The sequence below is a fragment of the Octodon degus genome, unplaced genomic scaffold, assembly GCF_000260255.1.
Source record: "Octodon degus isolate 3935 unplaced genomic scaffold, OctDeg1.0 scaffold00147, whole genome shotgun sequence".
Classification (NCBI taxonomy): Eukaryota; Metazoa; Chordata; class Mammalia; order Rodentia; family Octodontidae; genus Octodon; species Octodon degus.
This window is the reverse complement of record NW_004524723.1, coordinates 2,666,130-2,691,868: the sequence shown is the minus strand read 5'-3', so window position 1 is coordinate 2,691,868 and position 25,739 is coordinate 2,666,130. Positions and strand designations below refer to the sequence as shown.

Genomic DNA, 25,739 nt, shown 5'->3' with positions numbered 1-25,739 from the left:
GACCCTGTACTAAATACATTAAAAAAAGAAAAATAACAAAATGGACAAATCCATAGCAAATCTTACAAAAAATGGAAAGACCCAAATCAATGCAATCAGAAATTTAAAAAGTGAAATCACTTCTGAAATCTAGATATTAGTAACTACTTCAAAAATCTGTACTCCAATAAATTTGAGAATTCAGAAGAAATGGACAGATTCCTAGATATATATATGAATTACCCAAATTGAACCATGAAGATATTAATATCTTGAATAGTATAATGACAAGCAATGAAGCTGAAGCAGTGCTAAAAATTCCACCAAGAAGAGTACAGCACCCATGGATTCACTGCTGAATTCTACAAGAATTTCAGGGATGGTCTAATGCCAATGTTCCTCACACTTTTTAATGAAAAGGAAGCAGTACTTTCAGAGCCATTCTTTGAATTCAGCATTGCCCTGAGGGTAACCAGATGAGAGTCCAACCAAAAAAAGGGTACTCTGAGCCAGGTGTGGGGGGACACACTTGTAATCCTAGCACTTGAGAGGCTGAGGCAGGAGGATCTCTGTGAGCTCAAGGCCAGCCTGAACTGCATAGTGAAACTTTGACTCAAGAAGAGAAGAGAAGAGAAGAGAAGAGAAGAGAAGAGAAGAGAAGACAAGAGAAGACAAGAGAAGACAAGAGAAGACAAGAGAAGACAAGAGAAGACAAGAGAAGACAAGAGAGAGAGAGAGAGAGAGAGAGAGAGAGAGACCTACTACTCGCCAATTTCTTTACTAAATTATAAATCCTCAACTAGATGTTAGCATCTGAGTAACGTCTTTGAAGATAAGAATGTGAAATATAATAATCATTGTTAATTTCCTATTATCTTGTTTTGAAATTCTGTATTGCTTTTACTGAGTTTTTTCATTTTCCCCCTCTCTTTAAAATAAATAAGTAAAGGACCAGTCAAATACCTCAACAGATTAAAGTGCCTGCTTAGATAGACACAGGGGTTGGGAATTTGATTCCTCAACCTGCAGTGCCAGCCCCGCCCCCAGGGTGCGCTGAGACTGCGATTGAGACTGGGCATGGTGGCACGAGCCTGTAACCTCAGCACTTGGGAGGCTATAAACAGGTGAATCACTACAAGTCCAATCTATACAGCGAGACCCTATACACCCTGTACACCTTGTCCTAAATACAAAATAAAATAAAATAATAAAGATAAAATAAAGTACTGGCAAGCAAAATGCTACAAATTATAAAATAAAAATCATAGATCATCACCAAGTAGATTTTTTTCCCAACAATGTAGGAGGAATGAATCAATATACAGAAATCAATGAATTTAATATATTCTGTAAACAGAAGCAAGGACAAAAATCACATGATCATGTCCATAAATGCAAGAAAAGTCTTTGACAAAATGCAGCATCCTTTCAGGATAAAAAGCCTGAAGAAAATAAGTATAGAGGGGCCATATCTCAATCTGATAAAAGCCACTTACGACAAATCTATGGCCAATGTCATATCATAAATGTGGGAAGACTGAAAGCTTCCCTCTAAAGTCAGGAATAATACAAGGAGATCCATTTTCACCATTGCTATCTAGTATACTACTTGAAACATTGACCAGAGCATTTGGGCAAGATAAAGAAATAGAAGCAATAGTATAGGAGGGGAAGAAGTCAAGTCATCATTATTTGCACATGAATGATCTTTTACATAGAAAGCCTCCCAAAATTCCACCAGTAGATTCCCAGAATTAATAACCAGACTCAGTATTGGAGCAGGCAACAAAGCCAACAAATAAAAAACTATAGCACTCCTCTACACCAATAATGAATTCACTGCAAAAGAAATTAAGGAAATAGTAACATTACCAATAGCACAAAAATTTTACATACTTAGAAATTAACCTAACTGAGGAAATGGAAGATTTCTACAGTACTCTACAGTACTCTTAAAAAGTAGATCAAGAGGTCATCAGAAGATGGAAAGATATTCCCTGTTCCTGGAGAGGCTAAACCAGTGGTCAACATTGTATAGTCAAAATGGCCATACTTTCAAAACTGATACACAGATTTAATGCGCTCTCAATCAAAATTCAACAGCATTTCTCATAGAACTGGAGAAAACAATCCTACAATTCAAATGGAACCAGAAGAGGTCCAGAATAGCAAACACAACTCTAGGTAACAAGAGTAAAATGGGAGGCATCATAATCCTGAACTTGAAATCATATTACAAAGACACAGTGATAAAAACAGCATAGTACTGGCACAAAAACAGACATGTGCCAGTGGGAACAGAGTAGAAAGTACAGAGGCTCTCTGATCTTTGACAAAGAAGTCAAAAACATACACTGAAGGAAAACAGCCTCTTTAATATATGGTGCTGTTAAAACTGCCTACCCACATGCAGAAGATCAAGTCTAGATCCATATTTCTCACCACATGCTAAGTTAAAATCAAAATGGACCTAAATGTTAAAACAGAAACATTTAATCTGCTGAAAGACAAAAATAGGTAAAATTTAAAGACACAGGCATAAGCTTGGACTTTGTAGACAGAACTTAATAGCACAAGAAATAGCATCAAGAGCCAACAATGGCATCAAATCAGCTTAAAAAGCTTCTCCTCAACAAAGGAAACAAGCAACAGAGCAGAGAGACAACCTACAAAATGGGAAAATATTTTTACTATCTATTCTTAGGGGACTAATATTAGAAAATATGTGAAGAACTAAAACAATCAAAGCCTCCAAAATAAAAGAACAAGTCAAAAAGTGGGCAACTGAAACAGACAGACCATTCTCAGAAGTACTGATGGCAAATAAATGCATGAAAATGTTCATCATCTTTGGCCATTAAAGAAATGAAAATTAAAAAAACCTAAGAGTCTATCATATTCCAGAGTGAATGGCCATCTTCAGAAAACCAAACAACAAAAATGCTGGTGAGGTGTGGAGGCAAAGGAATCTTCTCCATTGTGGGTGGGAATGTAGACTAATACAACCACTATGAAAATTGGTGTGGAGATTCCTCAAAAAGCTAAAACAATAAATTTTATTCAACCCAGCTGTCCCTCCTTCAGATATCTGCACATTACCAGCTCCACACAAGGAATGTAATCATTATGCAGTACAAACATGTAATAAAAACACAAATTGAGAAAAACCAAATTAGTTATCAAAAAACATTCTACAAAGAAAAGCCCAGAACCAGCTAGTTTCAGCATTGAATTCTACCTAACGCTGAAAAAAAATTAATCTTCCAATCCTTGACAGTCTTCCAAAAACTAGAAAAGAACACCTTCCAACCCTTCTATGAAACCAGTATTATCCTGACACCAAAATCAGACATAGACATCAAAAGAAAGCCACAGGTTGACCTCCCCCATGAATAGACACATAAAAATCCTAGCAAACCCAACTTAGCATTGTGTGTAAGACAAGGCAAGCACATTCAGATCAGCCTCCTGATCTAGAGGAGCTTAGACAGAGCACAGCCATGAAGATGATACTGACCAGACAGAGCCTGAGGTCCAAGAGCCCAAATGGAAAGCAGGCAGGGCAGCTCAGGTCACAGTGTCCAGGAAGAGAAAATGTCCTTCTCGTGACCATGTTTCCTTCTCAGCCCACCTAAAGGAGATTCAGGAATCCAGCTTCCTTTCCTTAGATGCATGCTGGTCCTCATCTTTGACACCTGCTTCTGAGGCCCAGCTCACCTACCCAGAAAGGGAAAAGTGGGGAGTTCCATACATCCAGCTGGCAGCCAGTCTGGCATGACAACAGCAGAGCAGCTAAACGTCAATGGGCAGCAGGGGAACCAACTGCTGGTGATGCCTTTCTCAGGACACTCTGAGCCTTTCCTGCTGGACTGGATATGTTTCAGATGTATTTGGATTTTGAAACATTTGAATAGATATTGTGTGCTGAGCATCCCAAAGTGAAAATCTGAAATTAGAAATCCTCCAAAAATTGGAAACTTTTGAAACTATATTTGAAACATTTTAAATGTTGGAACATTTTGGATTTCAGAGTTCTATGCTAGGGATGGTCAAACTATATTATGCTGAAAGATCTTTCTTGGGTAAAGGCAAGTGACTGACAACCCACCCACCTTTCTAGCATCTATCCTAGAGGCATGCACACACACACACACACACACACACACACACACACACACACACACGCTTTGGGCTGTTAGAGAATCAGACAGACCTGTACTCAAATGCCCCAGCTTCCAGGAGACTCTCATAGTCTTTAGACAAATTCCCTTTGTAAATAGTTTTTTCAACCACTCATCACCTTTCATGGGATCATAAAAGCTTTTTCCAGTCCAAAAAATGCTTACAAAGAACTGCTTCTTAATGCCTGCACTTTGTGTCCTCAGCATTAAGTCACTGTCCCCACATGTTGGCAGAATAAGCCTTAGAATTCTTCCCGGCTTGCTGGCTTCCCAAGTGCCCTCATCCATGCTGATGAGGCAGCTCCTCATTGATATTCTCCTTCTCGGACAGTGGCCACACAAGGACTCTCAACCTCCCTGTAAGGTCACCAAGCCACCCAGTGTGTCTGATGTATCTGTGAGCAACAGCTCCATTAAAAAGGGCTTGCTTCTAGCGAAGTCCCTTGGCACACACAAAATGCTTCTCTTTGGCACCAAAGTACCTGGGATCTAGGGTTCATGGCTGCCACCTGGGCTGCAGCCATGCTGGGCACACTTCTGCTGGAAAGGCAGCAACGTGGCCCTGGTCCAACCAGGAACCCATGAGGTAGGAGTTGAGGACAGGAGCCCTGGGCTCTGGACTTCGGCTTGGCTCTGCCTCTGAGTATCCCTCAAGCCCAGCCTGCTCCTCCATGACATGTGACACACCAGGTAAAACAAGGAAAGAGAGGATAAGATGGGGGAGAGCACAGGCAGCCAAGCATGTTCCTGCACTGGTGGCCTCACCTGTCCAAACACATACAGCAGTCCTATGGTGCCTCCCATCTGCCCGCCGAGGACGGAAGAGATCATGGAGTAGACGCCGCCACTGCCCATGCCACTGTGCTCCCCGATGCCGATGCCAGACATGACGGTGATCAGGGCCACTGTGACAACGGAAGACACCAGAACCATGCCCATGAGCACGCCTGTGTTTCCCTGCAGCAGAACAGCAAGGAGCAGTCAGGTTAGGGGCAGAGTTGGGCCAGGGTGTGGGCCTTGCTGGGAGCATTGACCAGCCCCCAACCCTGGACCTGTTGTACTGGAACTAGGGGATGGGGCTGGGGAGTGGCCAGGCCCCCCCAAAGGGACAACCAGAAGGATAAAGGAAGTGCCGCAAGAGTTAATCCCAGGGACTGTCCTTCAAATCCTCCAAGGACTTTACACTGCCTATGGGGTAAAATCGAAGCTGCTTAGTACATCTACATGACATCTTCTGATTGGTCCCTCTGTGTCCAAGCATGCAAGGATATGCTCTTTACCTGCCACTCTCTTACTCACGCTGGCCTCTGGCTTGGAATACCTTTCCTGCTCCTCCAGGTGTCGCAGGAACCCTTCCTCTGGGACCCTGCAGGACCCATAGCTTAGAGCTTGTCTCTATACTTCTCACACTCATTATCCCTCCAACCATGAACCCCAGGAGGGCAGAGTCCTCTTCTTGCCCTCATGTCTTAGCACAAGCTCCACATACACTAGGTACTCATTAAGTGCATGTTCAATGAATAAACACATACTTGCCTGGAGTGTCCCCACACAGACATTTCAAAGAGAAAATACAAGAGCCTCAGAGCAGCAATGGACATGTGCATACCACAGCCAGGAGATACAGCTCTGGAGAATTACCAGCCCAGGGCCAAGGAGTCTCCTAAAAGGCAAGACTCCAGCGAGGTGGATGTGGGAGAGAGGATTAGAGACAGTTGCCTGGCTTTCACTGAGCTGAACAGGCATGGGGAAGTATCGGGGCTCTGGCGCCCATTCCTAATACAGGAATCACAGCACCGCTGCTGCACTGGGGTGCAGAGTGAGGATGCAGGCCTCGGAGCTGGACAGCCTTAGGTTCTTCTCCCTATTGCCACCCTAGCACTACTGCTACCCTGTTCCTAGCCATTCCTGCTGATTCACAGAGATCCTCTGGGGGAATACTTGTATTTTAAGTCTTCTGTTACCCGTGATCTTCACATGAAATTATTTTGTTTTTCCTCCCTTGCTGCCAAGGAATATGCTATAAAACTTGCCCCACAGTACAGCCAGGAGGAGAATGGGCCTCTGCCCACTGCCCCCTCACAGGCCCTGGGGGAGAAAGTTCTGGGGACAGGCTGTTCATCTGGCTCCAGAGTCACCTGTAGGTGACACATGGCCAACTGCCGAGCTCACATGCAGGTGCAGGTGCAGGTGCAGGCCTGCGAGGAGTCACTGTTCTCCAGGTGCACCTTCTCCTTCCTGCACTATGCTTGTGCTTTCTTTCTTTTTGGTGGAGCCAGGGATTGGACTCAGGCTTTGCCAGGGAAGCACTTATTCTACTGAGCCATCTCCCCGGCCCTATGCCTGTGCTTTCTATCTCTGGTGATTGGTTTTGGGTTGAAGTACTGTGAGTGTCTTAATGGTCTCAAACATAAAACAGAATAGAAAGCATTCAGAGAGAGAGAGGGAAGCAGAAGGGGGGGAAAGAGAGACAGAGAGAGAGAGAGAGAGAGAGAGAGAGAGAGAGAGAGAGAGAGAGAGAGAGGATACAGAGTGCTGTGGTAATGTAGATGGTACCATGCAGATGTAGTCACTGTTACCCACACACAAGCTTGACACAGGGGGCCTCTGACCATGTGGTCCTGTGTGGAGATGAAGACTGAGGAGAGGGCTCTCCAGGGACTCTCAAGTCTAGAAAGGGACATGCATCTACAGAGCAGTCATGCACTGGATGCAAACTGTATGTGAAGAGGAAGCAGAATGGAAGGAAGACCTTCCTCAACCCTTGCTACCGAGACATCATCTCTTTGTAATCAGTTTCCTAATCAGTAAAATAGAGGTAACAATAATAATTACCTCAAAGGTTACCAGGAAATACTACATTTTAGGTCTATGTGTGATGCACTTGGGTCGCCAACAGTCATATAAGTGCTTGATAAACTTACCTGCCATATTCTTATTTTGCTGTATGTCATATGCTGGTGGCATGATTGTTTTACATATTACTATGAAGCTTATAAATAGTCCACCCACTCATCTTCATAATGGCTAGATGGGAGCATAAATATATCCATAGACTCCCTTCTAGAGAGTGCCAATGGTAGTGTGGGAATGCGGACAGAAACCCAGCGAGTCAGATGGCTAACACGGCTAAAGGGATGTCCAGTAGCATGACCATGCATGGCTCTAGTGGGAGACAGGTGCAGGAGGCAATAGACAGGTGCCCAGCTCTCCTCAACAATCTCCCAGCCACAGGCTCAGGGACACTGGTGCCCTCAGGCTATCTGTTTGTGGAGGTAGTATCTGGGCATGTGTTACTAATTTTGTGAATTTCACACTTTTCATGAAATTATATCATACCAATTTCTTCCTTTATTCTGACTTGCAAATTGTGTGTAAAAATAAATTATTGTATAGCTATAACATCATCAATTTTCATACCAGAATTGCCACTTAACCATTTTGTACATTATAAGTATACACCCAGTTATTCTCGACAGTTATTTTCTATTTACAAAAAACATTGGCATGATCTGTACTTATTTTAACGTTCTGCTATTCCCCTAGAAGCCCTTATTTTTTAGCAGTTCACATTTGCTTGTTTTCATGGTCAAAAATGATTTTTTCAGGTGAAACTAATGTCAGAGTGGAAACCTACAGACTCTCTTAGGGGAAGAGGATGTACTTGTGTAGACAGCTACAAAGATGGCCCCAGTGACCCTTGCCTCCCAGCATTCCTGCCCTATGCACCCCTTTCCCTTGAGTTTGGTGTGGATGTAGTTACTCACTACTTTTTAAGTATGTAAATGTCTTATTATTAATTCAAAACGATCACATTAGTTGCAATTTACTTAATAGTTTTTGAAGTGCACAATTAACCATGTGCATGCTCTTACTTTCAGCTGCTTGATTTCACTATGTCATGATTCACTTTTAATGACTAGAAGCCATGAATGCAGAAGCCATGGCATGTGACTTCTGAGATGAAGATATTTTAAAAGATGGTGGTTTCCTCTTGGGCCTTTGCCTTTCCTGTTCTGTCTTTGATTGCTTGCCCTGGTCTACTGCCTTATAGTAGGACAGCCTGTGAAGAGGCTCACACAAGGAGGACCAAGGCTGCCAACAACTACTCCTGTCATCCTGGGAATGGCCCCTCCCTCCGGGGTTGAGCTTTAAGCCCTGATTGACAGCTTGACTGCAGTCTCTAGGGACCAGGAGTGCCTAGATCTTGTAGAAACAGTAAGAAAGCACACATTCGGCTGTGGAGTATTGGAACAACTGTTATACAGCAATAGATAACTAAGACAACTGGCACCTCCACTTTGGGGAAGGAATGGTCATTTCTGAAATAAAATAGAAGAGCTAAAATGTTGCATATTTTTAGTGCTATCTTCACTCCTTCTACCTCCTCTGCTTAGGCACAGCCTGGGGAGCCTGGAGCAGGCTTCCCGTTGAAGGTCTGGAGGTAGGCCCCGTCGACACACGCTGGAGAGGTGCTGGGAAGAGACATGGCCCTCAAGAAAGGCAAGAAGGGTGGGTCTCAGAAGCCTGCCAGGATAAGGAGCTCGGGCTGGGGATTTTGTGTTTTTGAAATTCTATGGTCCTTATAAAATTGGAGGGTTTCTGAGAGGCAGGGATCCTTAGAAAAAATACCAGAAAAAAATACCAAGCTCTTTGCTGAGCTTGGGCTAAGTTTTCCATGCATGAATAGAGATATTTGTTTAGACTCCCCTGAACTACATAAAGCTAAGCCCAAGCTAGGAGCGGGCAGCGGAGCAGATTGAGAGTTTCCGAAGGCCAGGCTTCACCCAGGCTCTCAGGAGTAACTGAGAATGCTGGATCCCAGCACAGGGCAGCCTTCAAGTGTGCAGGGCCAGTCATAGCATGCATGGGTGAGGCTGGGCCATGGTGACCACTGGGCGACTGCTGTGGCTGCAAAGCTGTTAGATGTGGTGGACACCTAGTCAGCTGACTAGGAGGGTTCCCTCTGTGACACAGGTGGGCCTCTCTGGAAGAGCACAGATGGGGCCTTCTCAGAGAAGGAACTCTATCTCTTGACTACAGCCCAGAAATTCTTTTGGCTTTTAATTCTCTGTTAAATTAGTCCATGTTTGGAGTTCACAGTGATTACAAGCATCATGTACAGCTGGCGCATAACAAATCTTAACTGTTTTTCTTTCCTCACACCTCAACTCCTGGCTCCTCCAACCCTTTGGTCCCTTCCCATTTACAGAAACTCAGTTTCTATTTTCTTTCTTCAATTCCTTTTTTTTTAAAATCCTCCCTCCAGGGCTGGGGAGATAGCTCAATGGTCTAAGCACCTGTGTGGTAAGCACAAGGACCCAAGTTCAATTCCTGGTATGGCATGCCATGCTGGCCCCAGAACTGGGCATGGTGGCACATGCCTGTAATCCCTCCTGAGACAGGAGGATCACTATGAGATTGAGCTGCATTGCAAAACCCTGTACCAAATATACAAATAAATGTTTTAAAAATAAATCCCCCCACGTTATCCTCCTCCCCTACTTCCACTGCTTATTTACTTTCCCATTTAAGAAAGATCTCTATACTTCCTAAGACCTGTCTTTTAATTTGCTCTTTATTCACATTTTGGGTTCCTCATATGAGAGAAGCCATGTGATATTTGAATTTGTGCCTGATTCATTTCACATGGCCTCACATTCATGCACCTATAAATGCCTTGAGTATATCCTTCATTCCAGCAAAATAGTACTTCACTGTGTATAAATACCACATTTTATTTATCTATTCCTTTGTTAATTAGGCCTATAAACTGTCTCCAAGATGTAGTTATCATAAATTGTGCTGCTATAAACTTGCCTATGCATATATCACTGTAATATGATGACTGTAATTCTTTCAGGAAGCTATGTAGGAGGGGAAGAGCTGGGTCAAATGGAATTTCTATTTTTAGTTTTCCTGAAGAATATCCATACTGAATTTCATAGTGGTTCTATCAGTTCACATTCCCACCATCAAAGTAGAAGGGTTTCTTTTTCCTCACAGCCTGTCCAGCATTAGTTACTATTTGATTTCTTGGTGTCAGCCATCCTTTCTTAAGATGAAATCTCGTTTTAATTTGTATTTCTTTAACATCCATCCAGGGCTGTCAAATATTTTTTCATGTATTTATGTGCCACCTGTACTTCTTCTTGTGAGAAGTGTCTATTCATTTTGTTTGCTCATTTTTTAAATTGGGTTTTTGATTTTGCAACATAGAAATTCTGCCTGAGTTGCTGGCCTTCATGCTCAAGTGTATACCTGATGATGTGCGACTGACTTAAGCATATCTCTCATGGTGTTGGCTCTACTTCTCTGCAGAATTCTAATAGTAAATTACACATCATTAATGACCCTCTGTCCAGCTGAACTCTCCCTGCACCTCCTCTGGGAAGCTGCCCTGGACACTTCACTTCTACAGCATTACCTGAGGGGTTTGATGCAGCTCTGAGGCCTCTCCTGAGTGAATCTGCCCACCATAGGCAGGACCAGGGCTTGCATTTTACAGCCTCATTGGCACAGGTAGTACTTGGCACACAGTAGATGCTCAGTCTTGAACTCGTGACCAGTTTGCCTGTGGTTCAGGGCAGCCTGCATAGCCTACTGAAGTCCCACATGTGATGAGGTACAGCAGGAAGGGGCTGAGGGTCTTCCTCAGCACATGCATCTTTGAGGAGGCTCCAGGGCCCTTTCATGCAACCAAGGAGAGGCCCTTTGTTCCCTCTGTAGAGGAAGGCAAACTGACCTCCAGGATCCTGCACTGGTGGGCAATCTGTCCCCAAGAAAAAAGGAATCTGCACCTCTAACCAAGCACCCCCAGGCACAGTCACACAGAGTTGGGGACTGTGACCATGTGGGCGAGGGGGGTGCGTACATTAGGAGGACAAGTGCTGAACTGGAGACACCAGGAAAGCCAGGAAGGGTCACAGGCTAAGGTGCCATCATCTGCTCCCTCTGCTCATGGTGAGCCCTGACTTCCTCACATAGTTAAGTCCTTGGGGAGGTTCCCCTCAGCATCTTTGAGGCCTGGTTCATAGGCTTTAAAGAGCAATGCCAGCCGCTCCCTGTGCTTCTTCCTGTTTCAGGTTTCAGGAGCCTTTGTGCCTCTGGCATCTGGAGCCTGGACAATGGAACGCCAAGCATGACAACTGCCTACCCCATGGGGCCACGAGCGCCTCCACAACCCCCCAGGTCATCACTTACCACCAGCCAGCCGGTTCTTAAGAAAAGGACAACCCCAAAAATGTTGATCATGCAGGATGTGAACACACCATCCCAGGTCCCAAACAGCACTGGCTCCCACATGAACAGCTGGATCTTCCACCATGGCTGGGGGTGGGCCAGTGTCCCCTGCAACAGAGTACCCTGAGGTCAGTGGATTGGCCCTTGGGAGAACACCAAGGGGAAGAGAGGGGAGGGAAGGGAGGAAGGACAGGAAGGGACAGGACACCAGCTGACCAAAACTCCCACCTGTGCCAGGACAGCTGTGTACACACACACACACACACACACACACACACACACACACACACACACAGTACTGACTCCACAACAGAATCACTGCTCTCCCCTAAGAGTTGGGATTGCTGTATTGTAGCTAGAGTACTGAATACTCCAGAGAGTATTCAACGGATTTGGTGCTGCAGACCCCTTAGGTAGACACATTGCCCAGGTGCCGCACGTGTGGTCATGAGATGGTTCTTGACAGTGAGGCCTAGCTTATGTTTTTGAGTGAATGTGGGATTCTTTCCCCACTGAGGCAGAGGTCAGGGCTTCTGGGTAAGGCTGCTCTGTCCTCAGTCCTCCAGACAAGCTGGGAGGGCAGCTTTCTGCAATACTAATCTGTAGGTGACACCTAAACACCACTGGGGTCAATCTTGGGCATTAGATTCCTTCTGTTTAACACACCTTATATTCTCTGAACCCTGACGGGTGACCCCAGTGCCTCCTTTCCTTCCATAACCCTAGCATTTTAAAGCATCAGTGGGCAGAAGCTAATCACTTGTTCAACAGATTTTCTGCTCATTTTTCCAAATCAAAAATAACAAAGGCATTTGTAAGCACTTGAGTGTAAACCCTTTATTAAAAAGACCACAAGCTTGTAGAAATACTAAAATATCTTACACACAACGAGTAGCAACTCTTTCTGTGAAGTGCTCTTGCACAGGTTGAGTAATGAATCCGAATTCAGGCCTTTTAGTGGCGTCTAACCCACTCCACTGCTGCAGCAGGAAGTAATGATTCCTAAGAGTGTAGGGCGAGTAGGTGAGAAGGTACCCAGCTGAGGGTCAGTCGTACAGCGAGTTTGAGACTGGGGAGTGCTGCTGTTTGTGAACACCCTGAGAAGGCAAAGAAACCAAGAGTCCAAGAAGAGCTCTCAGAGCTAGCGCAGGGCCACAGCACCACCATGGCCGAGGACAAGCACACACCTGTGATTTGGGACCAAGGCTGCACCAACTGCATTGGCTCTAAACAAAAGGAGAGGAGCCCAACAAATCCTCCTCCCCCCACTCTCAGAGATGGGGGAAGCCAGGAGAAAGGTGGCTACTGGAAGCCAGGAAATATACCAACCTGCAGTTATACAGACTCTAGAGCACAATGGGGTGACTGTTGTTCACAGCAATTTAATAGGAATTTCCAAGTAACTAGAAGAGAAGACTGAAGTTTCTCAACCCAAAGAAATGGTAAATGTTTGAGGAGACAAAAAATGCTAATTATCCTGATAGACTCACTACACACTGTATACATGTACTGAATTATTGTATTGCACACACCATATAGGAAGAAAGGAAAGGAAGAGGGAAGGAGGAAGACAGGAAGGAAAGGGTCTCAAGAAATAACCAGGTGCGCAGGGAGCGAGCCTCGATGCCCAGCACCACATGCCATGTTGGCCTGGCCCCCTGGGCGTGCTGAGCCAGCCACTGAGTCTGGGTGTGGTGGCACACACCTATAATCCCAGAACTGGGGAGGCTGAAAACAGGAGCATCACCATGAGTCTGATTTGTGTATTGAGACCCTGTACCAAATGCATAAAAAAGAAAAGAAAAGAAATAATCAGGGGCATGAATTAAGCCACTAAACAGAGAAGTAGGGACTCTTTGCTGTTTCTGTCTGTCCAAACTGCTATGTTGTCAGTCCTAGGAGGAGCTTTTTTGATCTATTTACAGTTATCTTTCACAAATCACAAATGCGGGACCTTCAAAGAGTCTATAAATATTACAATAGTCATCATGGCTGAGAGCAAAGGCCGACAACCTATGCCAAACTCAAACAAATGGCACATAGAGATCCGCCCAGTGTGCCTGATTATTTTCTAGGATCCTTAATCTCACAGTTCCAGATACGGCCTGACTTCCCACCTCCACTTTGTTAGCTTCCTTTCGGGGATCCTGACAGGACCACTGTCCTCAGAAGCAGTGATCACAGTGACCATCAACCTCCAGGAGTGATAGTTTAGTCTTCCGCGTTTCCTGGCCAGAAGGGTCAAAAGCACTGTTGGACAGTGGAGTGGAACTAGAGGTTGGCAGAAGTAAAGGAGAGGGACCCTGCCAAGAGCTAAGGAGTCACCCGGATACCTGATGTCACAGGGCTGGGGCTCCACCCAGCTTGTAAAATGCATGCTCTTTACTGCATGGCACTTACCTAGAGGTTGCTTGTCCTTCTCTCCCTTAATTTTAAGTCTTTCAAGTTTTGACTTCTAACATTCCAGACCTACCTGTGCACGCAACTGCCTCCCCTACGAAGTGCCCTCTGATTCTTTCTGCCCTCCACTCTGAGGCTATTTTGTTTACCTCTCAGCACGCAGAAAGCCTTTTGCATCCTTTGCCTTGTTGGTCTGCACAGTCAGCCCTAAGGAGTCTGGGCTTCTACAGCAGGTAGACTGGTGAGGAAGCTCTGTCCTAAGCATAAAGAATAACTGGTTTGAAATCTGCTTGTTTCAGGGCATCTCACAGCCACCTTCCTTTCACCCTATGGTGCCAAGAATGTAACTAAGCCTCCCTGTTCACCAGAGGCTGGCCAGCAAGTGCCAGGGTTTGACCCCACATTGCAACCCCAGTGCTCTTGGAGATAGGAAAACACCACATGAACCCAGTAGGAGACAGGAGAGAAAGAAGAAACAAGAGTGCAGAGAAGGTGAAGGAGGGAGAGACAGAGGATCTGCAGGGCCATCTCCCAGGCCTTCCCAGAAATCGACAGGCTGCCTGTCAGGCCCAGCCTGAGGCACTCCCTTGGGTGTCTCCATTCCTTGTGCTGCCTTACTACCTACCTACATCAGGCTGTTTGGTCTTGAGCCACTGCTCACAGTTAACTTTAGGAAAGGTCAGTCTAGAGTGCTCAGGTGGCCACACTGCTCAGCGACTGTCCTCCAGATGGGCTGAGGGGTGTCATGTGCCACACAAGTTGATCCCAAAGAAGGCAGAATATCCCTGTCCCCATCCATATGCATGCTTTCTCTGTGATTTTCCTGCATCTTGTCCCCACCTCCTTCCTTTATGGCCAGGGAAGGAATCTCCTTTTTCCTTAAATCCACCACTCAGCAAAGCCTGTGGTATTCAAGATGCCAACCCAGCCAACTTCTAAGGCCTGCAGGAGGAGAGAGTGCAATGGCTGGAAGGGGACTGGGAAAAATCAGGCCATTTCTGGGCTACCTTGCTATGCCCAGGGGCCTAGACCTGGTCCCAGCTGTCAGTAGCTGCCTTTAGAACCTAGTTGTGCTCAGATATGAACCTCAGGCATCAATTCCAACAGAGGAAGAATTACATTCAATGCTCTACCAAGATGCAGAGGCTGGAGGAAGGGAGGTTGGCAAGAGGGCGCACACAATGCCCAGCACAGGCTTTACTGGGAAGGAGAAACTCAGGCTCAAGAGGATGAAAACAACAAAGCAGCCACTTGGAAAGGGCACTGTGAAGCCTGACCGGAGGCCAGGGGCCTCTCTCCTGAGGACCTCTGGCCTGCAGGGCTAGCTCCACTAGGAGCTGACCCCAGAACCATCAGGCTTTAGTCTGTTACTGCCTGAGTTCTACTGTCCAAGCATGCAGGAAAAGAAGCTAGGCCTGGCCCACTGCACCCCAGGGCCCATGGCTAACACCAGGGAAGCCATGATTGGGCAGCTGTGGGCATCCAGCTCTATGAGAACTGTCCTCCTCCTGTGAACAGAGGTTCTCCAAACAGCAGCAGGCTCTGAAAGGCACCAGATTCCATTTTGTGCCTGGCAAGCCAAGCTGAGCAAGAAACGAGAAGATCTTGCCAGGGGCCCTGGTGGAGCTGAGGCCCAGCAGGAACCTTTTGCTCTGCCGATCACCTGCCAGGCCTTAATGAACACATGGAGAAGTGAAATGACACCTCTTCTCTGGCAGCTGGAGGAGAAGGCAGGTGAGAAGCTCCACTCTGCCTACCCAGGTCGGGAGTAGGTTGCAGCAAAGCATAGCCTGCCCCAACCCCTTGCCCTCAGAGTACGCTGCGGGGCTGCTTCTGCCCAGATCACACTGCACACTCAGGAGCCACAGTTTGCCCTCTGAAAGTCAGTTGTGTAATTATTAGTTGTAGACATCAGAGAGCATACCCCATGCTGTGGCTGAAGGGCGAGGCTGTGTGCAGGCTTAGGGATTCATTCTGCTTTCCTGGCTCTGAAAAGGCACCAGGTGCTGGACCACAGTGACCAAGGGTTGGGTGTGGGGCTGGTTAGCTTGGGGATGGGGATGGGGTAGGAGGGAGTGGTATACCTTCTGGAGTACCTAGGAGAATGTGCCCAGCCAGGCACCTGTGCCACAGGGCTTGTAACATTTAGATGAGATGCTAATTAGGAAAGCTTTGCATAAACTGGAAACACCACACACAATGCTAAACGTGGGTGAGGATCTCTGCAGGAAAGCTGGAAGGCACACAGAGCAAAGAGGCCTGACTGATTGCAGTTTCCATTGCCCTGCCAGCTTGTCCTTGGGTTAAGGACGGGTCTGCCTCTGCCTTGCTCACCCCTGGCAGCACAGGCCACGGAAGTGTGCTGTATAGAAACCCATGCTCAGGTGTGGACATCCATGAGTCGCTGCCAGCCCCTGGTGGGGACAGGGACCTGCTTCCACCCTTCCCCTCAGCATGAACTCATCTCGGCAGTGCTGGTCTCTCCTGCCACAGATCCAGTGGGAAAGCCTGTGTCAAAGTCCCACAGTTCCGCGTGAGTGACTGCTCTCAGAACACTGTGCGTCCCTACCCATGTCAAAGCCCACAGCTCTCTCTGGGTCACAAATGGGTGACTCAGTAGCACAGTCCCAAGAGAGCCAGGACCCTTGAGGCCCTGACAGTGTTGATGTCAACATGGAAACCCTAAGGGTTCCGCCTCCCGGGACAAGCTGCAGCACCTGTGTGCTAAGAGCAGCCGCTGTGTGTTTTTCTTCCCAGCAGTACTGCAGACTGAGCTCCAGGCCCTCACACCGACCTACAGCCTCAGCTCTGTTTTATTTTCTTTTTATTTTGAGGCAAAGTCTGGCTAAGTTGTCCAGGTAGGACTTTAACATGCTGTCCTGCCTCAGCCTGAGATTATAGGTATGTACCATGGTGACTGACAAGAACAGCCACTTCTGCCCTCAGGACTCAAAGCCGGTGGGCAGATGCTCCAGACATCGATGTCAGGCAGTGAGCAATGGACTCCAGCTGCAGCAAGGCTGCAGCCCCATGCACAAGAGTTCCCTCTGCCTCCCCCCAAACCTGCTGGCCAACAAAGCAGAGCCTTTCCTGCTGGGCTCTCTCCATCACTAGGAAGTCCACCTGGGTTCAATACAGGAAGGAACAACCTGGACCCTGCTGCCCTCCCCACTAACAACAGGCAAACAGCTAAAAATCACATATGGGTCTGGGGTGCAGCTTGGGGAGGGAGCACTTACCTGGCATGCACAAGGCCTTGGGTTTAATCCCTAGCACTGTAAAAATAATTAAAATTTAAAAGGTAAATTGCAAAGGTTTATTTTCGTAGGTGCTTCAGTGGATCGGCCAATATTGTATCCATTTGAGAACTCTTGTGTAATGAGTATACCCTTTTGTATAGTTTAGGTGTTTGGAACCATGTTAATATTTTACATACTCAAAACAAAATCAAATCAGTAAGAATGAGAGGTAAAAATTAAACTAAATGTAAAGAGAAACAAGTTAGCTTAAGTATATTTCAAATGAATACCATAATCACACCTATGGTGGAACAGGATTAATCATAGTAGCTTTTGCACACAGAACTTTGACTCGGTCAAAGAGACAAAAATAACTATGTACTAAACCCTAGCTAGATCGTTTGTGGGTTTGTGGGGGACATGACAGCAATTCTGAACTGGCTTGCTGTGAATTACAGGATTGTGCCAATAGCTAAGGAGATTTACAGACCAGAAGTCAAGATTTTCTCTGCTGGAGGAGGGAGTTCCAGCTGAGGGAAGAGAAAGAATAGAAGAATGAGCTCTGTGGTGAGGAGCTGGGATTGGAGGTAGCGAGCTGTGGAGGGGCGCCTGGTAGCCAATTGTGGCACAGTTTGACCAACAACATAAGTGATGGTGGCAATAAAATACTCGTGGAATAGAATAAGAGACAAGAAGCCAGGTGCATATAGCTGTAGTGAACAAACTGAATAATGGGCAAGAAGAGAAAGTCTTTCCTTTGAGTGGAAACCCACTAGTACATGTGGAAGGAATTATGCGTGGTGCTAGAAAACCACCATTTGCAGCCATTACAGTAACAGCAGATCAGGACAAGAATCAGCACTGCATGCTAAAGTTTGTGGGTGAAAGACTGATGAAGAACAGGATATTCCCACAGTCTTAAAGTAGCCTCAATAAATTGCTTACTAATCATACAATGAAAACCATGTGCTGACTGATTGGGTGTCTGAAAAAAACAATATTGCTTTTATGCTATTCCTGACCAAAATATACCTGAATCTAATCATGAGGGATCATGCCTCACACTGAGGAATACCCTAAACAATAATTGGTCTACGTTCTTAAAAAAAATGTCAAGAAAAGAAAGGGCAAGGAACTCTTTCAGATTAAAGGAGACCAAAGAAATATCACACTTAAATACAGTGTAAATTCTGATGGAATCCTGAGGCAGGGGAATGGGAGAATAAAGCTATAGGATATTAGTGGGATCACTGGCAAAATCCACATATGAAACTATAGATTAGGTAACAAGATTTATCACTATTAATTTTCCTCTGTGTGTGTGTGTTTTAATTAGTACAGAGTCTACAGGGTCTCACTACCTAGGTTGGACTTGTTGTGATTCTCCTGTTTTCAGCCTCCGAAGCGCTGGGATTATAGGCGCACACCACTATGCCTAGTCTCAATCCCTGTATCACCACTCCCCAGGGGCAGGGCTGGTATGGTATGGCATGCCAGGGATCTAACCCCAACCGCTGTGCTCTGCCTAAGCAGGTGCTTTAGTCCACTGAGCTATCTGGCCAGCCTTAATTTTCCTAATCTTGGTAAAAGTACTGTGGTTAGGTGAAAGAAAATTTTCCTTCATAGAAAATATACCCTGAAATATTTATGCTTAAAGACACATGAAAATTATTTCCAAATGGTTAAGAAAAAAATAAGAGGAAGGGAGAGAGAGAACAAGAGGATGAGAAACAAAATGGAAAGAGACAGAATAAAAATGTGTGAGAATTTTTACTATTGCAAGTTTTCTATTCAAGTAAAACTTTATCAACATGAAGTTTAAAGACAAAGAAGTTGCATAACATTGTCATGTATTTAATGCCACTTGAACTGTATGCTTAAAATGGTTAAGGTGGTATATTTTATATTATGTGTAATTTATAACAATAAAATGCTGGATGAATAAATAATAATATCAATAAATGTTATTTTATAGAAAGGATTAACAAATTATTAGAAAAAAAGTAGCTTATTTCCTTTTACAACCCTAGCTTCCAGTGTGGACAGGGCAGGGTCCCCTTATGTCTGGCTTCCCTGGCTTTGCCTACTTTTAGTCAATTGTACCCTAAAAATGTTTGTATTTGCCTGACTCTCTGATAAGACAGTTACATGGTCTCTATCGTGTAGCTTTCAGGAAAGCTGAAGATAAAAGTTTACATTAGCATAATAATCATCCTGTTTTATTTGTTGTTAATCTCTCACTGTGCCTAGTTCATCAATCAAACTTTTTTACAGGTTGGTTTGTATATAGAGCAAAAAGCAGCGTATAGGGCTCCTTGCCATCTGCGGTGCTGAGCACCTACTTTGGTCTGGGGTACCCCTGGGACCAGAAGAGGCTACTGCCTCCCCTTAGTGTGAGCTGGCTGAATGATGGCGTGGATGAATGAAGGAAACTGCTTTGCGAAGTGACATCAGGCATCTCTTTAAAGATGGCAGACAAACATGCTCCTGCCCTCCAAATCACCATGGGAACGATAGAAAGGATGTGGGTTTTCCTTAAGCATGAAGCTATAATTATAATAAGATGGGGAAACCAGTGCCGGTACCATCCAATCAGACATGTGGAGGGATCCTGCAGATGGCTTGGAGGGGCAGGGAGCTGGGCTGGGTAGAAGCTGAAGGAGCTCCAAGTTCCAAGCCAGCTGGTCCTAGAAGCAGCCCCAAGTCCTTGCAGTCCACTGTTGCCTGGAAGCTTCGCCATTTACAGGGAAATAACATACGTGATACACTGAGCATGAGAGATGGAGGGTTGGCAGATGGGCTGATGTGACTGCCAATGCCATGCACTTTGCATAAGTGATAAGGTAGCAACTTAATAAACTGAAAAAAATTAAATGTATATTAAATTCCTGGATTGATGTTCTCAAACTTTTTGTCCTAAATCTTCTTTATACTCTTAAAAGTTATTAAGAATTACAAAGGGCTTTTGCTAATTCAGGATATGCCTACTAATATTTAACACATTAGGAAATTAAAATGAGATAGCTTATATGTTTATTTATTTTAATATAACAAATAAACCCAGGCTGGAAAGATAACTCAGTGGTCTAAGTGCCTGCCTGGCAAGCACAAGGTCCAGGTTAGAACCCTGGAGCCACATGCTGTGCCAGCTCTGTCCCTGGGCATGCTGAGCCGGCCGCTGAGTCCAGGCATGGTGGTGCCTGCTTGCAATCCCAGCGCTGGGGAGGCTGAAAATAGGAGAATCACTATGAGTCCAGGCTGCATAGTGAGACCCTTGTATCATGTACCAAATACATAAAATAAATAAATAATGCAACATATTAATGAATGAATAACTATTTTCTAAAATGAAATCTTCTCTTTATTAACCTTGGTATGTATTTTATAAAGCTTCTTAGTGTTGGGCCTGAGAGAAGACAGCTGGAGTCCCATGTCTACTTCTGCCCTTAATCTGCTGCAACATGCCATTTTTGAAGGGCATGAAAACATCCAACTTCTCACAGTTCTCCAGTTAGAAAAGGAACCCACCACCTCTGACCCAGGCATGAAAAACATCAGTCATCCAAAAGACAAAAGAATCACTGGAAAAGGTGACACTGGGTGTAAGAAACAGCAGGTCAGCATATGACCCACAATCAGAGGAAGCCTGAAAGAAGAATTAAAAGCAGCAAAATCTTGATGGCTTAAGATTGTGTTTTCTTTCCCATGAGCCCAAGAACATACTTAGGATATTCAGTTTGACCATGCACACAGACACACACGCACGGTCTTACTATTCATGCTACTGATTGGTTTTCAACATTTACAACTATAATAAACATGAAAGTGCTCATTACAGTGACAGAAGAAATGTAAATGTCACAAACCTTGACAATGTAAAAGTTTAATAATTCAACTAACAGAAACTTGGAAATGAAATGAGAGAAATGGAAGAAAGACTATGTGTTCGCATTCTTATTTCTTATATAAAGTAAACCAATAGTAAATATATAACTTAAGCAAAAAACTGCAGCATTGGTATATTATTCAAAGTTAGAATGATGACCCTGAAGGTGACAAAAACCCAAAACTGTCTGTGGTCACTGGCTCTGGAGAATGGTGGAGAGAAAGGTTTTTTTTATTGAATGTCATTCTGTATTTTTTTTTTTTTGGCAGAACTCAGCGCTTATTCTACTGAGCTATCTCCCCGGGCCTGTCATTCTGTATTAAGTGCTCTCTCCTGCATACATGGAGTGGTGCTGTGACAGTAACTTTGTGTGTGTGTGTGTGTGTGTGTGTGTGTGTGTGTGTGTGTGCATGTGTGTTAGTACTGGACACTGGACACTGAACACAAGGAGTGGTAAGCTACATTTGAACTTGTGACCCTCCCATCTAGCCTCCTGAGTGGCTGGCATACAGGAATGCACCATCAAGCCCAGGCTTTTTGTAAATTTAAAGAAAATATTACTGCATCATTAGAAATGTTTTATAAACAGAACAGGATTTTTGCTGACTTAACATTAATAATCTTGTTTGTAGATGTCTTTCGTGGATGGCATCACCAAAATATGAATTACATTTTGTGGAAGCAGCCACTTAAAAGAACTGAGCTAGGGCCAGGCCCCCCTGAATTACATTTTAAATCTGAATCATATTTTAAACCCACTGAACAAATGGGATACTTAAAGGTAGTGATGTCTTTTGTAAAACTAATGCTTGCCCTCAAATTTGTGTGTCTTAAAAAATTTGTGACTTGCTTTTTGCTTTGTGTTGTTCTTTATCGATGGCTACTGTAGTGGTTGATACATTGTGTCAACTTGCCCCGATGACCTCTGGTGCAGTTCGGGCTGGTAGGGGTCCTGCCTTGGGGCACAGTTGGTTCTGCCCCCAGAGTGATTCACCACAAAGAGACCATATAAAGGGGCTAAGGAAATAGTCCATGTTCCACTTCCTTGCAGACTCTTCAGTCTTCCGTTGCAGACCCCTTAGCTGATGAATAGAAACTTGCACGGAGCACAGCAGTGAGCTTCAGACCTTGGGGCTGAATTCCTCAGTCTGGACACTCCCTCATCTGACTCTGTGGCTAACTGTCCTAAGCCAATCTTGTAATTCCTTATACATTGTATATCTTGTGTTAATATCTGTTCCTTATATCTGTTCCTCTAAGTAAAACCCTGACCAATGCAGTTACCTAAAATAAAAATGACTCAAAATCAGTCAAGGCTTTCTGGTTTGTTTATTTTTAAGTGAAATTCTATGAATAGTGGGGTTGATGACTTCAGTGCTTCAGGTTATTCTGTAAGTACCCAACATATGCAACAAGTGACTGTGACCATGGAGTCAGACATCACTGAACTTTTAACTAGTTTTACTGCTATCTTGTCCTTTTCCTTCCCAGTCTGCAGGGAAGAAAACATTGATACCTCAAGATAAAAACAAACAAGAAATGCACATAGGACCTCTGACGGCTTAGCCAAGCACACCTCAAGGACTATATTTGAAGGTCTGGTTCCCAAGGTGGTGGCAAGAGAAGAGGCTGTGGACTTGAGGAGTGGGGCTAGTGGTCATTGGGAGTGCAGTCACAAAGCAAAATGTGGGACCCCAGGCCCTTCCCCTCTCCCTCTCTCTCTGTCTCCTTTCTGGCTCAAACTGTGCACTACATACACCTTTTCTTCTTAGACATTTATTCCTTGGGTATTTCTTTGTGGTGACAGGAAGCTGACTGATGGTGGATCGTGGGCCTGAGCCACAGTCTAACTTTACTATTTTCATTATCCCATTAGGAATGCTTTGGCACCCACTTGCAGAGGCCCTCTGAAGACTTTTCATATCAAGCTATTCTCAGTCGCCATCATTACAAGCACACATCTTCCATGAAGCCATTGGAATTCAGAAAGAAATAACGTAACACTGTTGAGAATTAGATCAAATTGTACATAATAATTATTGAAGGGCAAAAAGAGATATTAAATTGAATTATACTGAAGTATGTGTATATCCTTAAGTCTAACTTTAATTCATTTAGAGTATCCTATGAGAACAAAACTATCTAGTGTTTAAACTATCATTCCGAGGCAACAGATTTTAGTGAGGAAAAGTACAAAATGAAACTCAAATACTGCATCCCATAGAAAGCCAGATCATCATTTCACTACCACCTAGTGTCCCCTTACTCAAATTACAAGAATAGTGCTAGAAATATCAGCTTTTAGGATCCTTCTTACAAATCCCTTGAGAAATCCCCTTAGAAGGGCTTAAACTCTATCAGGGTTGGAGTGTGGCTCAGTAGTAGAGCTCTTTCTATCATACATGAATCCTTGGGTTCAATCCCAGCAGCCTCCACCAAAAAAAAAAAAAAAAAAAAAAAACACAAAAAAAAAAAAAAAACAAAACCAACCGAACAAACAAAAAACTTTTAATGTAATTGCCTGTCTGCACTATCACTCAGTCACCCCAATAAATTAAAATCCTGTAGTCACAAATGAGCTACAGAGATCTACCTGATTCATTTCACCCCAATTTCTAGGTAGGACACTATTATCTAGAAAATGTCTGCATTTCTAGATAATTTTACTTTTTATCAATATGCAATGCTTTGGGTCCATGTGTCTTTGCAGGGGGTGGGGGGAGTAATAAACTGGACTATAGAACAGAAAGAGGGGAGCACTGAGGAAGAAGAGCAGGAAAATATAGTGCCCACATGAAAGGACCCCATCCCGAGAAGCTGTCATTTTGCTTCTGCAGGAATGAGATCATGAGCCTCTTTTCTTGTACTGTCTCCCAAACTTGGTTCTGTCCAATTACAAGGGATGGTTTCACAGTGAAGCCAGCAACTTACATTTCAAAACCCTTCACACTGTGTCTCTTCCAAAGCTATCTAATTCTGTTTGTGCATTGTGTGCCTTTTTTCCTAATGAGTCCTCAAAATCGTATGTGCTTCATGCCCTCCAAACACGTGGCAGGTGAGGGGGCTCATGGTTCTGGAAATCCCCAGTGAGAACGCACTTCTCCCACCTAACTATCAGGGCCCCTGTGTCCTTATCTCTAAAAGGAAAGGATAAGCCAGGAATATAGGTCTGTAGCACAAGCACTTATCTGGTCCTGAGTTCAATTCCCAGTACCAAAAAAATAAAATGAAGGACTCGCAAGACTGTCTTCAGTTCCTTGTTCTTTTCTCTTTAGACACATCCTTCTCCCAGCAGTGGGATTGAACCCAGGGCCTTCTCACTGAGCTACCTCTTTATCCCTTTCTAATTTTTAAAATTTTGAGACAGGGTCTCACTAAGTGGCTAAGTTGCCAAAGCTGGACTCCAATTTATAATCTTTCTGCTTCAGACTCCCAGGGTGCTGGAATTAAAGGCGTGTGCCAGCATGCCCAGCTAATGCATTCTTTTCTGAACATACTAACACAACATTATGTTATTGCCTAGCATAGGGCTACTGGGCTCACTTTCATATGGTTTTTTACCCACAATACTGGTTATGAACCTAAGACCTTGCGTATGCTACCCACATTAGCTTTATAAAGATGCCAGCAGTCCTGAACAAACACCTGGTAAAACACCTGATAAAAACGAGCTAATTTTTAACTGTATTCTTGCTAATAAGGACTCAAAAGTAGAGCAAAACTTTGGTGATGACAAAGCCTGGAACCAAGGTTCCAAAGGGTAACATAGAGCTGAAGAGTGGGGTCAGTGGCCTGGGCCCAAACCTAGCCCTGCTACACTTCTTTTTTCTTCAAAATAGGTGGGGGACCTGCCACACCTGACATGTGTCTTTGGGGAAGTCACTGAGCACCTCTGGACTTGTCTCCCAACAGGCTATGCAAGGGGGCTTGTGGGCCAGGCGATCTCTGATGACCCCTCTCTCTCCTGCCATCTTGGTTCTACCTGCCTCTCTTACCAGTGCTTCCTCCTTGTCCACGGCTGTCTTGGTCACTTCCCTGTCACTGAGACACAACACCTGACAGCCACAACTTAAAGGGAGAAGTTCTGTTTGGCTCACAATTCCAGCTGATGGTTGGCCAACTCCAAGGCAGAAATGGCAAGACAGAGGGGCACAGTGGAGGAGCTGCTCATATCATGGTGGTCAGGGTGCAGATAGGGAGAGATGCCCTGCCAGCCAGACCCTACTTCCCAACAGCAAGTCTGCTCCAGCGCTCCATGAGTCAATCACCGTCCAGAAGCCCTGCCTATGAATGCAAGACGCCTCTGAGGGACACTCTCGATCCAAATCGTAATGACCGCTATACCCAGCTAATGTAGAGAAGTCTAACTGAGAAGAAGATGAGAGAATGAAAGAGAATCTAAGAAGGGAAAGAGTAGGTGGTCAGGCACTGCTGGGACCTGGACAGGAAGATGAGGGGCAGTAGAAGAGATGGTTGACACCCTGGGACCCAGGCACACACTCCTCCCTCACTCTCACACCCTGTGTCACCAGGTCACTGAGGATGCGAGATGCCATGCCAGGTCTTCCACTTGCCTGGCTATGCTGACTAATGCATTTATTTGCTGACTGACCTTTCTGATCATTGATTCCACTAGCCCTGGGCTGAATGCAAACTCCCCACCTTAATTTTACTATTGGCCAATATTTACTGAAGGATTAAAAAGAACCAACCACACACTACACTAAATGTTTACATGAATCATCTCCTTTACTCTTAATTCTCTAGGAAAGTTTCCATCAATGTAGCCATTTTCTAGGTGAAGAAAGGGAG

General features: G+C 44.7%; 1 protein-coding gene across 2 annotated transcripts in view; it reads right to left on the bottom strand.

The window, feature by feature from the left end:
- Nucleotides 1-25,739, bottom strand: part of Slc12a8 (solute carrier family 12 member 8) — a 179,347-nt gene that overhangs the window by 137,011 nt on the left and 16,597 nt on the right. The window contains exons 3-4 of one of the 2 annotated variants that reach the window (XM_004642168.2): nucleotides 11,364-11,510; nucleotides 4,926-5,117 (exon numbers count right to left, since the gene is read on the bottom strand). In XM_004642168.2, coding sequence (XP_004642225.2) covers nucleotides 4,926-5,117; nucleotides 11,364-11,510 — 339 coding nt within the window. Of the gene's footprint in view, nucleotides 1-4,925; nucleotides 5,118-11,363; nucleotides 11,511-25,739 lie in introns of those variants that run through there. The other variant, XM_004642167.2, reaches the window with a different exon arrangement.